Below are 14,719 nucleotides of genomic sequence, written 5' to 3' on the forward strand. Positions count from 1 at the left end.
TTAGTCATGAAAGGAAATGCTCCTGAGCATGGTATGAACATGGTAATGCAACCAGTAATAATCAAAAGTAATATATAGAATTGGGCAAAGTTTTCACATCAAATGGTTGTCTTCCTCCAGATTTTTTTTTTGTTGTTGTTAGAATTGAAGAACTCTAATATAAAACATTGGTGAGATTTGGCAGAGAAAAAAGTAAAATTATATCTTGGTTGTAAACCACAGCCTTTTGGGAAGGTCTTCATGAGAATTATAAACCAGACCTCATGTCCGTATTCTCCTTTCTGATTTGGTTCTCAGAGCAGTGTCCTCCACCCTGACCCCAGTGAGAAAAGAAACCAACTAGGCTCATAATCCAAGAGGGAGATCTGGACATTACAGAATAAAGACAGGGAGAATAAGGCATGGCAGCATTTCTGGTGCAGAAGCGTTTCAGGCTGCTGCTCGCTCGCGTGAGGAGATGTGGCAGGAGGACTATGCCACGATGGCATTTGAACTGAGAAAGCCCCACAGGACTCAGCTGGGGCATTTCTCTACACTCAAATACCTGCTTTAGGACCCATCACTTTTAAAGCTCCAAAACCCGTGCTAAACATCTAACACCTAGAAATATGCTATGAAGGTATTAACTCTAGAATGAAGGCATGTGCACGCATTTAATTAAATTTATTTGAAAATTAACATGCTGGTTTCTCTGCATAACCCCTGAAAAAGCTTTCCTTCTAAGTAGGCAAAATGTCTACAACACAGTAAGAGACAGCAGGAAAATTTTCATTACCTCTGGAAGATGTTTTATTTCTCACTCGTAGTTTCTCTGGGAGTTTAGTGTTTTTAGGAAGTGAAAGGAATCTTTTTGTATTTGCAGCAGCCTGTGTGCGAAGAAATATAAGAAATGTCAAGTTACTGTAGCCTGAAGTACCTGAATAATGTATGTTGAGGTACACAACTGAGGCTTGAACGAGTTTAAGTAGCTAAAGGGCTGGTGTGTAGTTTGGGATTAGCTAATGTGTGATGTTTTACTACACACTCAAGTTTTAACGCTGATTGCTGGTTGAGATCTGTGCTAAGGTAAAGACTGAGCAATCTCAAGCAGCTTAATCAAAGGAAAGCCTAGTGATATGCCCTCTGAGCTCAAAGTCAATAAATGGGTGCTCTCTAACCTCAGCCTTACCTGTACAGGTTTTCCCAAGGAAGGCAAACACTGCAAACACGGCATCACTTCATGCAACTCCAGTCTGAAACTTTTTATTAGTCAGCTGCTAAAATTAGGTTGAGACTGAAACTCAGGCACAAGAACTAATCTGTATTCTGTTCCTGCAAGTGCTTTATACATATGAATTACTTTATACAGTTGACTAGTCACGCTGAAGTGGACGGGGAAGTTAGGCACCAGCGTGATCATTTACCAGTTCAGGGCATAAAATCCTTGTTTTCCCAAGACTAAGCTCTAAAGGCCCTGGGAGAAAAGCACACCTCATACTTCCTGGAACATGAGAGGTACTTTCCGGGACAGGTTGCTGTTTATTTTAAATTCAAAAGTTTCTCAAGGGCATCCTTTCTTACATTTGTTACAAAGATTTTTTAAAACTCGCACAGCCTATCAGCTCTCCTCTGCTTGTACCATTCATTGTTTCACACTCAAAGGGAACCTGAAAGCAAATTTATTTTCCATGACAGATTTTTGCTCTTTGGGTATTGTTGTGCTACTCAGAATCACTATGCTTCCCTCTGTGGTGGATTTATCCAAGGATAATTGTTTTTAAAATTATAGCCTGTGCATTTTAAAAAGCTGTTAGACATCCTGTTTTTCTCCCTGCCCCAAAAATGTCTCAATCCTGCTGAATCTCTTCATTATTCCACCTAGTAAATAATTTATTTGTATGACAAAGACAACACATGTAACTGCAGTTGAGAGGGAACAAATCATTCAGGATCAGACTTATTGTCACAATTAACACCACAGTAGCCCTGGTAATGATCACAAATGAGATATAGCATGTACTGAAGACATCATTCCAGCCTCAGCTGCTGAAGGACAACTGTATCAATGAAGATAACAGTCACTAAGTATTCCTGTAACATGAAAACCCATATTTAGAGGATGGTTAATTTCCCCGATGGGAAGATGATTTGCGGGATCAGCTTCCCTGCTCCATTCAAATATGGTCTGAAGTTTACATTGAATGTATTGCAGGATTGCCTCAGAGATAAAAATATTACCATGACACAGCATTTCTTGTAGGCCGAAGGGGTTTCCCTATTCTGTGTCAAAACCTGACGTCCTGACTACATTTTATGAATACTAAAGAGCCCACAACATTTTTCAAATGAAGAGCTCACCCTGACTGACTCAATTAAAAGCTCTCTTTCCATTATTTTGGAGCATACCATAAGTAATCTGTCTATCTCAAAGTCATTTTTGACCTCAATCATCCACACTTCATCAAAATACCGATAGAGAATACTGACCATCCCTTAGTTTCGTACACTGTGTACAGAGCCTGTTCTGCTCCTCTGAGATAAAATTATGGCAGCAGATCCCACTCCCATACCACGTTTCTACAAGACTGAAGCTTTGCTGAAGGGGTCAACACAAATTAAGGGGCCCATGTGTCCGACTCAAGGTGTAAGTGCGACATTATATGTGCAGTTGTCTTCCAAATTCAGGATTTATTTTTTGTGCATTTCGGGTTTTTTTTCTGCATGACATTTAGCTACAAAGAACTGCTTTCTATCAAACAACCAAAATGCAAGTACCGGTCTTTCTCTTGACAGGCTGTTGGTTTTCCTCAGGCTCTCCCTAAAGCTGTGTCGGCGACGGATCAGAATTTCTTTGGCCTGCTTTTCATTTGCATCTGCAGCCAGGCTGTGTCGGTTATATGACATCGTCTGAAATATAAAAGCAGTGGTCACACTCTGAAAAGCATAATGTCAATTGTGTTAAACTATATGCACAGTGCAAAACAGGCTTTTTGCTTTAATGTTTTAATAAGCTTCATACATCCTTGAGAACAAAATCATATTGCAGATGATTAAGAACAAGAACAGTAATTATGCCAGCACGATTTTAGTCATCTGCTTCACAAGCACCTTTTTGTTTGGGTTTTTTTTTTAAACCTGCTGATATTTATAATAAAAGAGAAATTGGAAAAAGCTAGCTTAATACAGGGTTTACCCCTACATTGTACTAGCTCAGTCAATACGTCAACAGAGGACACGCATTTGAAAGTGGTAAAATGAGTCACCTAGGGGGAAGTAATTTCTACCTTCAGCAAGCTGACGTTTGCTCCACTTTTGAATGTTTTCCAAAGGCTCAGGCATTCACACTACTTAGCCACACGAGGGTAAATGTGAAATGTCCTTTTGATTTTATTTCACTATTCTTCCAGCTCATCACCTCTGCTCTTAATACAAACAACTTCACAACTGGAGGCAAATAGGAAATCTAATCCTATATCATGAAGTTACTAAAATACTGATGTAAGTGGACAATGTTGGGTTGAATTTGTACCTATGTTCCTTTTTAAATACTCTAAGTATACTGCATATAATATGATGAAAACATTAAGTTCTATCGATAGTATAAGATCAAGTAAGTTATTTACATAAAGGAGTATGAATATGTTGCTGTACATATAGGACATGGATTCACGGGCAATAGAAGTAAATAACAGCATTAATTATTATTCTGTGGTGCAGCAGATGTACTAGGCCAAAGATATGTTAGAAAGGTAATCTGTATATTCAAAGAGTAGCGGGATATTTAAGTATGCAAAACTTCATCCTTACTCGATGTCGTATTTGGTAGAGATTCTTTGTTAATATCTCCCGCATGTTTTCCATTTCTGTGGGAGAAAGTGGCTTTATCTTTCCTTCATGGTATTCACTGTGGCAGAATAAAAAAAAAGGAAAACAGGGGAAGGAGAGAAAGAATGTTTTTATTTTTATGACTGGGAATTACACTTGAACTATTTCCTTTGTTAGAGTTGGAAACAACATTTCAAAACAGCTGAGGAACAGGTGAAAACATAACATGTAGGAATGAAATCTTGATCTCATTTGAGTCGGTGGTAAGGCTCAAAACTCAGTCTCCAGAATTTGACATAAACTACATTAAATTGTAAATCTGATTAAGACACTTTTCAAAATGCCCCTTTGTAGCTACCTGCAGCAGATGGGCAGGCACTGGTTCAAATCCAGCTCGGCTCTACATGGCAAATCAATGTTCCCGTGAGCTGCTGCCCGTGTAAAACTGCATGCTCGGGGCAAGCGGAGCTCACCGAGCACTTTGTGTGTGAGCTGCAGGCGAAAAGCTTTCGCTTCATATCCGCTCACTGTTCAGGTGGCATTTGGACACCAAATGTCCTGAGTGAAAGTGATTATCCTGCGTACAGACTGGGCTGTGAATTCAATGACGTGACCCAGCCAAAGCGCTCAGCCACGCTGGCATCACGTCCTTACCTGAGAGACACCGAGGATGGCACCTTGCTTATCATTCCGCTCTCTGCCATCTCAATGGCATGTTTGATTTCCAGCTTCTTGTATAAAGAAACAATGCTGGATTTGGGCTGGTTCTCCCGGATTAGAAGTCTTCGCAGGTATTTATTGTCAAACTTTTTAAACCTGCACGTGAGGCAAACCAACCCAACCAGTTAATTTTTACTGTGCATAGTTAAGGAAATCCAATATACTATGGGTAACGCAATTGTGAAGGTGTTTATTCCCTGGGAATGTGTCTGTTCATATCAACAACCTCCTGCTGAGTAACATAAAAAAGGGGCAAGTTCATCTTTGCTTCAGATAGATAGCCTTAACCTGCCTCAACCTGTGTTTTGGTTGATACGTTAATGGACAGTCTCCCTAGCTGTAACTTTTAACTTTTAGGTATTCTGTGTTATTAGGCAATATTATTTTTAATTCTCCATTTTCACTGAGACAAAGAGAACATTAAATATTTACTGTAATAACAAAGAAAAGCTCTAAATTTGCACCGACTGCTTTTTCTTTGAAATTTTAGCCTACTCTTGTAAAACTTTGTAAGTTCTCTCTTCCTCTAAAGCAACTGCAACCCTCTTGGATGCTTAGTGAAAAAATATTGATTACAGCTGGGGTGATTTTGTTTGTCAGAAAATATTTTGCCCTCTGGCCATTCTGAACTTATTCTTGAATTTGGGTCTGAAGGTCAGGAAGAGGTGGGAACCTCCTTTGCTCTGTAATCTGTTAACTAAAGATCTCACACAGACTGGAGGAGAACCAGCCTGAGTAAAGTTGTACCCATGTCACGCATCTGTCAGGCAAGCATCCTCACTCTGTTGCCCTCAAGACATTTGGGGAGGGCTCTTCTCAGCCCCTTCTGTCGGTGCTATTAGGCTTTGTATAAAACACTTAAATTCTTGTTGGATGAGTAATGCTCATCCTTTGGGTCTAAAGGATTTTGGGTATAAAAGAGGGTGCTGCTGAGAAAAGGGGGTTAGACCCAAACCGATGATGATGATGATTCAGCATCTGAAGTGAAAACATGAATTATTCAGGTATTGCCAGTCATAATCTTCTTAACTGACGCTAAGGCTTAAATAATACCATCAAGTACTGGGGAGCTGCCTGCCATTAGGATCTCTCAGGCACCTCATACCAGCTAGTGCCTTGATCTTTCTAGAGAAAAGTCCCACAGCTTTTGTACACTTCCCATCAAATAGGGAACTAACCCCCCACTTAACACTCCAGGGACATACAATTTGCAGGAGGAAAGCTGGATGAGATGAAAGGCTCAGCAGATGCAGGGGAAATGCTCTGAAATAGTCAGAAACAGGGAGAGGACACACACTCTCAGAAGGTACCATACTTTACCCTGTGATCAGAGGGCTGCCTTTCTTCCCAGCTGGAGATTCTGTTCTACTTGCTTGCGGTTTAGTAAAAAAGACACTGTTTTGCTACTTTCCCTTTGTAACCCACACATTCTAAAAACAACTGTCTGCTTTCAGGAATAAAATGCTGAAAATGAAATATGATGCCCAACAGCCTTTATTTGTTGCTGCTGAGCCAGTTCAGGCTCTCCTGTATAACAAAGAGTTTTACATGCCATTCTTACTTATCTCTCCAGAAGTTGTGACCCCAGTGTCCACACACATCTTCAATTCCAGTCTTCACGTGGTCAAAGAACTAAAGGGAAAATGTTAGTTCATTACATAAACTCATTTGATTTGCCCTTAGGCATTATCAGTTTCTAACTTACTTCAAAACAGACATGTCCGGTCAGAATTCAGGATGATGCTCCAGTTTAACTAAACACAGCCTAGCCAAATTCAGAGTCAGACTCTGGTTTGTTCCCCTGGAGCTTCCTTAGCTCACAGCCCCAAGAGGACAGAAGTTAGTTGCTAATTTCCTCAATGTCAACCTTGCTCAGCTCCTGCCTGAATCTGAAGATTTCTCTCTTATTTTCACTTCTTTTAAGTTCCCTAACCGCTCGGGGCTATGCCTGGGACATCTCCAGGGCCTGTCTGAGACCTGACAGTGAAACAGGTATGTCTTTGTGGAGGAGAGAGCCTGAGTGGTCAGCACTTCCCCACATCAGCACCGGCCCCTCGTGACGCACAGGACAGAGCTGAGATACGCAGCATCAGGTCCTGAGCTCCTATTTTAGGGAGCTGTGGTCTAGCCTCACCTCAGAGCCTCCTGATCACCTAATATTAGAAACACACTCTTCCTCAGCCTATTATGAATTATGAAAGAGTAAATCGCTTGAGCTAAGATCTCACTTGATCCCCAGAGGCAGCTCGTTTGCTCTTAATTTAAGTACCAGAGTAGGGGTTTCAAACTCAGGGGGAACTCCTGCTAGATATGCCTAAAGGATAAGCTCTAAAAGGACAGACTTTTAGATGCCTTGAAAGACTTCTTTGCTGAATGTGGCCCTTATTATTCCTCATTTTTGGAATTTCAAACCACCTGCCACAGGTATGCTGCAAGGAGAAATACATTCAAGAATATGCATGGCTAATCAACTTCAATAATTGGAGACGTACACGTACCAAATAGAAATCCATAAAGAGGCTGATGATGTGAGAGTTAAGTAAGGTTAAGAGCGTGTTTAGGAGGAGTTTGCATTTGTTTAATTAGACTAACCCAAATGAAATGTAATGTAATTAAATTGGCAAAGGTTTCCTAATACAGCCAAGTTCTAAAATATCCCATATGTGAAACAAACTACAGAAAGTTAATTTACCTCAAGAGGTGAACAGTTAAGAAAGTGAAGATTCCAAAATGATACATAATAATGCTAATTTTTGTACTTGCAAGGTTAAATATAAGCTTTATAGTTATTGTGCTTATAACAGCTATCAAAAAGAAATCTAAAAGAGCATGTGCCTCTCTGCAATACCATATGCGGAATCCTTGTCTTACTGAAAGCCACTAGGAATTTCATCTATGACACTGAAGCTGCAACATACCCTGTTATAAATTTCTTCACTGACAGCAGGCTGCTTTTTATTTGACCTTTTGACATCAAGGAACTCCACCAGTGGGCGAATTGTTATTCCCTGCAAAGAAAACAACAACAAAAAAAGGAATATAGTTCTGGGGGTTTTTTTTTGGTTTTTTTTTTTTCCATAAACATAAAGAAAAAACAAAGCCTTTCAGTCTTTTCCATCTCAGTCAGAGCACTGAAAATGGCTGTAGATACCTTTTTTAGCTCTGGACACCCTTTCACCTTCCTAACCACAAAATCCAGTCTGACACAATGAATACAATAGTGAATTCACACTTGTGATTAGCAGGTGTTGCACTTAGCTTCAGGGATCCCCTTCCTTCCTTCTGGTGCACTAGTGGAGTCTGTGTGCTGATAAGGACTTCATAGGTAAGAGGTCCAAGAGGGGCAGCCTAACAAGCCCCATCAGGAATACATCACTTACCACATCCACAGTATTTTACAAGTTTTTTTTTCAGTTCTGTTATGTATTAGAAAACACCTCGCTTGTTTTCTGAATTAATGAACAGATCCCCCCATCATTCCAAAGCAAACATATAAAGTCCTCTTTTTTAGTGATTACTTCCAAAACAGGTACTCAATGATATGTCAACAGTAGCACTAAAATTGCTATTCAAGATTGTGACTCTAAGACTTTTTGTAAATATGTGTCCTCGTCCAAGTATTCTTCTCAGAGAAAGAACAAAAAGTTTTGGCTATCCCAGAATGGTATAATGGTTTTGAGCAATTATCTGTGGAAGAATTGACATAATTTGTTTAAGTGTATAGGCGCACTGGCACAGGGGAGAGGAATGAATCTCTCATGTTGTTTAGATCAGTCTCTACTATCCCAGACAACCAGGTCACATATTTCTTTTTGTAAATGAATCAAGCTTTATCGTAAAAGTAGTTAGGTTTCTTTGCCCCATTGCTCATACTGAAACACTCATCCTGAACCTCATTGTTCTGATAATTAGAAAGCTGCTTCTTAATTGCATTATGGTCACTTTGTACCACTTTGTTCTTGTGCCAACATTTGTCTTTTTAGTTTAAGCAGTGTTCCTCCTCTGGTGCTCACTCCCACATATAAACAGTAATTATATTCCCTCTTCTCCTTCATTTTGCTAAGACCAAGGCATCCTGGTCTCCTTTCACATGACAGGCTTACCGGTCCCATAATCACTCTAGAACATGACACTATTCTCTGATGAAATTACCTGTCTCTGATGAAGCTACCTAAACTCTACCCTGTTATCAACTAGTACACCTGTGTCTTTTTCCATACTTCTTTTTCCAAATGAAAAGTTCCCATTTCATAAGAGAAATCCCTAGTGAGAAAGTCCTAGCATGAACTTGTTTGCACCTACTACTTTTAAATTTCATTCTGTTTCTTATCATTTTGGTTCTCTGTTATTCTCTTCTTTCTACACGATACACCATCTTGCTGTTACTCTGAGAACACCTTCCAAAGTTTGTCATCAAGAAATATCAGCAACAAAAATCTCCTACATTTATGTGCCATGGCCAATAACAAGAATATTAAACAAAACCACCCCCACGAACCATCCTTGAGGAATTCCATTAATAACATGTCATCAACCTATTATCTGACCAGGGTGGTCAAATGCTGGAGAGGTGCCCAGAGTGGCTGGGGAATCTCCATCCATAGAGATATTCTGAACTCAACTTGACATGGCCCTGAGCAACATGATCTAGCTTTGAAGGTGGCCTTGTTTTGGGCACAAGGTTGGACTCCAGACCCCCAGAGGACTATATGCTTCTATTTCCCATTACAAGAGAAACCGTCAGCTCCTTCCTCACTCACTTTACAGTCACCCTAACATCAATCTAAACCTCAATTTAACAAGTAGTTAAGCTAACAATCTCCTAGGTAGCCCCCCTCCCCCAAAGATTTTTATAATAGTCCAGTTAGATGAGATTACTCCAGAAAATAATCTGCTTTATCAAAGATTTTTACCAGGTTTGCCTTTGTTCATAACACATTCAGTTTACCTCCATATTTTAAAATATTCTATCCTTCAGAATTAGTTTTCACAGCTTAGATGCTAAAGTCAATTAATTGAGCCCTAGCTGCTTCAGCCACCTTTTCCCCTTTCCCAAGCACAAGCACAGATACTTGCTACTTCCCATAGCACCTTTATCTGTGTAAAAGGCAGGCTAAAAAAATGTATTTTCTCCCACAGACCTGCAATTCTGCATACACGCCTCTCGCATCTCTTACTGCTCTGGATAACGACTAGCTGACGTATTTATTTGAGGGGCTTAGCCTCCTCTACGTTTTGCTGGTTTCAGCCACTTCCCTCCCTCTTTGTCACTCTTGACCAGGCCTCCATGGCTAAATTGACACCAGAGACAAGTTCTTCACGTTTTTCTGCACTCCTGGTGCTTTTTGAATGGGTGTCCAGCCAGTTTGCAGCACCACTGCCTAACACCCAGACCCAAGCACTCCAGTTTACCTCCCAGGGCCCTCAGTGTCTTCCATCCCCTGCTCACTGTGCAGAATATCCAGCAAAGAAATCATGACTGAATGCACAACTTTAAATGCTCTAACAAGGAATTAGTACTGGGGCTGTACCCAGATTATCTTTTTTTTCTCTACTCCAACCTCACTAGGTCTTAAATGCTTAAAGCTACTTATATGTTAGCCTAAGTACTTAACATCTGGCATACTTTTGCTACCTGCCTGCAGTCTGCAGACATAGTTTGTTTTTTTTTAAACTATGACCATGGAGAGTACCTTCAAGTATGTTCCTTCCAGTAAGTTAGGACATTTGTTTTTCTACCCAGTGCTTATTTACAATCTGTTTGAAAAAAAAAAAAAAAAAAAAAAAAAAAAAAAGAAGATCCAGAAGAGGAAAAGCATTACCTGAATGAAAACGGTAAAGAATATCACCACAATAACAGCAGTGATGAACAATTTCTTCCTGGGAAACACAGCAGGAGGAAGCAGAAATACAAGTGAAAAACAAATAGCTCCTCGGAGGCCTCCATAGGCAATAATAAATTGGTCCTTAAAAGTTAGAGGAATTGTCCGGAACACATTAATGATCTGAGTCAGAACAAAAACACCTGAGGGAAAAAAAAAACAGAAATCCAGGGAGGAGGGAAAAAGGGAAATTAAATTACACAGAAATCCCCCCACAGTGCTAATAATTGTTTTAAAACACTTTTATTTCCTTCTTACCTATATATTATTGAATAAATTAAATGTTACTTAGCAACTTGAAAATACCATGGAAGAAAAATTTAAAATGCCTAAGGAGTATATCATCTTAAATGTATTTAATGATCTAATCACCTCAGGTCAGCTGGATTTAAGACCTGAAGCAGCTAATTGATCTCCACAAGATTGCTACCTGATAGACTCTGCACCTCCAGAACAGCAATAGTTCTCTGTGTAAGTCCAGGCCAAGACTCCTAATTTTTTTTAATAGGATTTGCAGTGCTTTTGAGCACTTTGGCTTGTCACCTCCATCAATCTGTGCTTTGAATCCTGCAAACTCCTATTCACTCACATAATTTTACTCACAGAGACAGGGAGGAGGGACGCAGGAGGGAGAAGATGGCAGTGCATGCTGGCGCACCGAAGGCAAAGGCTCCAGTGATGTGGCAGACTGGAGAAAAGGCAGAAAGGCAGGTGAAGGGAGCAAGCACAGAGGCCACGAGCTGGGGGGCAGTCAGGCTGCTTGGCTGCTCCTCAGCATAAAGTATTGATTGTGGGATTGAAGGCACAGGCAGGAAAAAAGCCCAGATCTCTGCACTGAAGGGAGACGTGGGAGCTGGAAGCAGGGGTGCAGAGGCAGATCAGAGCATGAGCCGCCTTTACACATGCAGGGACTGAATTATTACAGATGAAACTGGGGCAAGGGGCAGGTTTAAGACCTACGAGCCTGACCTGCACTTAGGTCTCAAGGCAAAAGAAAAAGAGATAGTATTGCAAACTCAGAAGGGATACAACAGTTTCTTATATGAATTTTTTCTTCACAATATATACCTGAACACAACCTGAACAACTACAGTATTTCTTGTTTTGATCCCATTTATGTCAATGACTGGGAAAATCCCAAAGGTACTAGACATAAAAAAAAAAAAAAAAAAAAAAACCAAAACAACACAACCTGTTTATTTGTTGTACAACTGCTAATTCTTTTAAAGCAAAATTTGCTTACTCGTTAATAAATGTTTACTTAAATACACGTACTCTGATTAACAAGCAGATTGCCTCTGACTTTAGATGGGCAGGATCAGGACCAAACTGATTTTTGGGTTCCGTCTCGGGGGAAGCTGGAAGCTGACCCTGTGATCTAAAGAAGACCATTCTACAGGCTGATGTGACTATATCTAAATTTTGGCATTTTCTACTTGAGAAGAGGTTAAAAGTTTCACTTACAAAGAACACAGATGCATGGTCTGAGACTTGCTTACCCAATGCTCTCCAGATTAAACAGAAAAGGAGGGTGAAGCTAACGAAGGCCCAGTTCCACTCATGGTTCTTCCCAACTGTCGACACTCCCATGAAGATGAAGATTAAAGTCTCACTGACACTGCTCAGCATCTTCATGAAATACTTTATTGTCGTATAGGATTTTTGAGAAACATTTTCCTCCACATATTTATTCATGGTCATGGCACAAGCTGTAATCCTGAAAGGCAAATATTATCCTGTATTTCATCGGCTTGATTTTTTTTTTAGCCTCTCTCATTTCTACAGAATATTATTCAATTCTTCATAGTCTTCTTTCAAAATACAAAGCATAACTTATTCCATAACCAATCTCAAACTTACAGACTTGTTGAACCTACAGTTTTGGGCACGAGTCGGGGGTTTTCTGAGAATACATCAGTATATGGAGAGTCTTGTCACATACTGAATCCATACTACCTGAGGGTCACTCAAACTGTGATTTGAAAGAGGCAGAGCTGAGGAGAGCCAGGGGAGGACAACAGGGATTGCTGCTCCAGTTGCTGATGAGGGACACCAGACAGGGTGGTAACTGCCTGTCCTGGGGCAGGGCTTCCCTCCCTGCCCACCAACAGCTGTCCCACCAAACCGTTCCCCTCCTCCCTCAGCCGCCAGCAAAGCAGGCAGCAAGGCTACAGTCAAATTGTCATCCTCCACCACTTTAGGCCACTGCTAGCTTTGCCTATGCATAGGGCTGAGGAGGAGAAAACCACCACCAGAAATCAGGCAGCTGCTGTTGCACATTTAAGGCACCTACAGATGAATGAAATGGGCATCTTGGCTGCCACGTAAGAGAACAGACAGGGCTTACTCTAAGTACGCCTACATGCTCTGAGCCTATGTCAATAAGCAGAGTTTCTTAATCAGCAGGAAGAGCGAAGAATGGCATCGCTTGCTCAGTACAGTCGCCCGTGGTGCAGGGATGGCTGAGGACCACTCAGCTACAAAGTTCACAGGTTTAAAGACACTTAGCAGAGCTGGCTGGAGGATAACCTCAAGGTGATGCCTCAGCGTAGGGAAGCACAGGCTGAATTGCCTAAAAATTATCAGGGTGGGCCAGTGGAGCTGGCAAAAGCAGGAGAAGCAAATGCAATATAGCCAGAACGCAGTGGGCATCCTGTAAAACAGCCACTTCCAGACCCACGATCATTTCAGGGTCTCAAAGCTGCAGCTTGCTGCCCGAAGCATTAGGGCTGTCAGGTCTGCATCAAAGACACAAGAAAGCACTCAGTAATATTTATTACCTTCTTAATATAAATAGTTTTCATGATTATAGTCACTTAGGAAAGCCCTGCAGCTTGGGGAGTGGGGAAGCATGCTCTGGACGTGGTTTGTTTTTGGATCCTGAGGTAATGGAGACACTGTAAATAGATGTCCGATAAGAATCTGTCACCAGATTAATCAGGATCTTTGCAAGCTGTAACTTAAAACACCTACCATGCTTAACCACTGGAGTTTAAAGGGACGACACTCATACATATGAAATTATTTTCAGTCACATTTTGCATTCGTTCAATTAGTGTCACCTAATTGATGAATTGGTTCACCAATATAACAAACAGTGCTGTAAATTATTTGTTACTCTTCAGGTAAGTAAAATTCCACAGCTAATCACTGCTCACTTTATGAATCTGATATCTCTTCAGAAACTTACTTATATTAGAAAAAAAAAAAATGTTGAAGTCTCTTTAATTTGAAAATGATGTAGTGTTAGAATTTAATACAAAACCAATTCCTTTAAACATGCAAGATTGCATGTACATCATTATAAAATGTTCTTCATAAACTAATTTTTTACTGTCACAATAATCAAAGCAAAAACTTAGGTGTGTTTTATTGTACATTTCTTATCCACATACATTAATTCTGGCTTCCACTTCTGTGACCTGAGGTAGCTGCCTTAGTCAAGAAGGGGAGGAAAAAAACAGTTAATTCCAATTAACCTGCAACCTTCTGTGCTTCTGAAGAATAAAAGTCCTCCTGTACAAACAGTACAGTTTCTGTCGTGACTGCAATAAACTAGGCCACTGGGTTCAATCCTCAAGTTTCCTTGACCTACTAAATTTACAGTAGTTTCAATGTTTGTTCCTTTCAGCCTGCTAACTCACTGTTGCAAAAAAAAGGAAACATATATTAATAGTTCTACTGCTTCACAGCCTTTATGAGAAATTTGTAAGCAGAAAACACAGCATTATAATTAGAAGTGGAACCAGGCAAATAAAGTTCAGATTCCTATCTGTAGGCTTTGCACTCATGATCCTGATTCAAGTCTGGCTCTAATTACAGTAGAAGCTCTTTTCTCTCCTTCTGAAGAGGACTTTCTCACTGCAGCTCACAGGGACGTGGTTCAGTCCCTTCACTATTTCAGCCGTGTAACCTGGTTCAGGGGTTATACACGGATGCTTCAGGAATCATTTGTCCTCAGATCGAGCACACAGGCTTATCAGAAGAGGGACAAGCACCTTTCATTCCCTTCTATTCCTCTGCCAGTGAATTCCTGCTTGCACAGAAATGAGGCACTCTGTGTATGTATCTTATGTATTTGATAACACTGTACGTTCCTGCTCATGTCCTCCCCCCAAAGTTTGGTACAGCACGTAACCACAAGGTCTCACTGGGTAACTTTATGAACCTGGTTATGAAGGAAATGGGAATCGGTAGTTTAACAGACTCACGTGGATACGAGTGAAAAAGGGGAGATCAGGCAATTATTCCCTATAGGCCGAACTATAAAAGTCCACAGAAGCATATGAATAAACAGTCTGGGTTGTAAGTGA

General features: G+C 40.5%; 1 protein-coding gene across 1 annotated transcript in view; it reads right to left on the bottom strand.

The window, feature by feature from the left end:
- Positions 1-14,719, bottom strand: part of SLC9A2 (solute carrier family 9 member A2) — a 31,981-nt gene that overhangs the window by 2,975 nt on the left and 14,287 nt on the right. Inside the window, exons 4-11 of the mRNA XM_042805935.1 lie at positions 11,906-12,123; positions 10,347-10,549; positions 7,443-7,532; positions 6,086-6,156; positions 4,459-4,620; positions 3,787-3,883; positions 2,755-2,886; positions 776-866 (exon numbers count right to left, since the gene is read on the bottom strand). Of these exons, the coding sequence (XP_042661869.1) occupies positions 776-866; positions 2,755-2,886; positions 3,787-3,883; positions 4,459-4,620; positions 6,086-6,156; positions 7,443-7,532; positions 10,347-10,549; positions 11,906-12,123 (1,064 nt within the window). The remainder of the gene's footprint in view (positions 1-775; positions 867-2,754; positions 2,887-3,786; positions 3,884-4,458; positions 4,621-6,085; positions 6,157-7,442; positions 7,533-10,346; positions 10,550-11,905; positions 12,124-14,719) is intronic.

Source organism: Tyto alba, unplaced genomic scaffold, assembly GCF_018691265.1.
Source record: "Tyto alba isolate M040663 unplaced genomic scaffold, T.alba_DEE_v4.0 Super-Scaffold_45, whole genome shotgun sequence".
NCBI classification, from domain to species: Eukaryota; Metazoa; Chordata; class Aves; order Strigiformes; family Tytonidae; genus Tyto; species Tyto alba.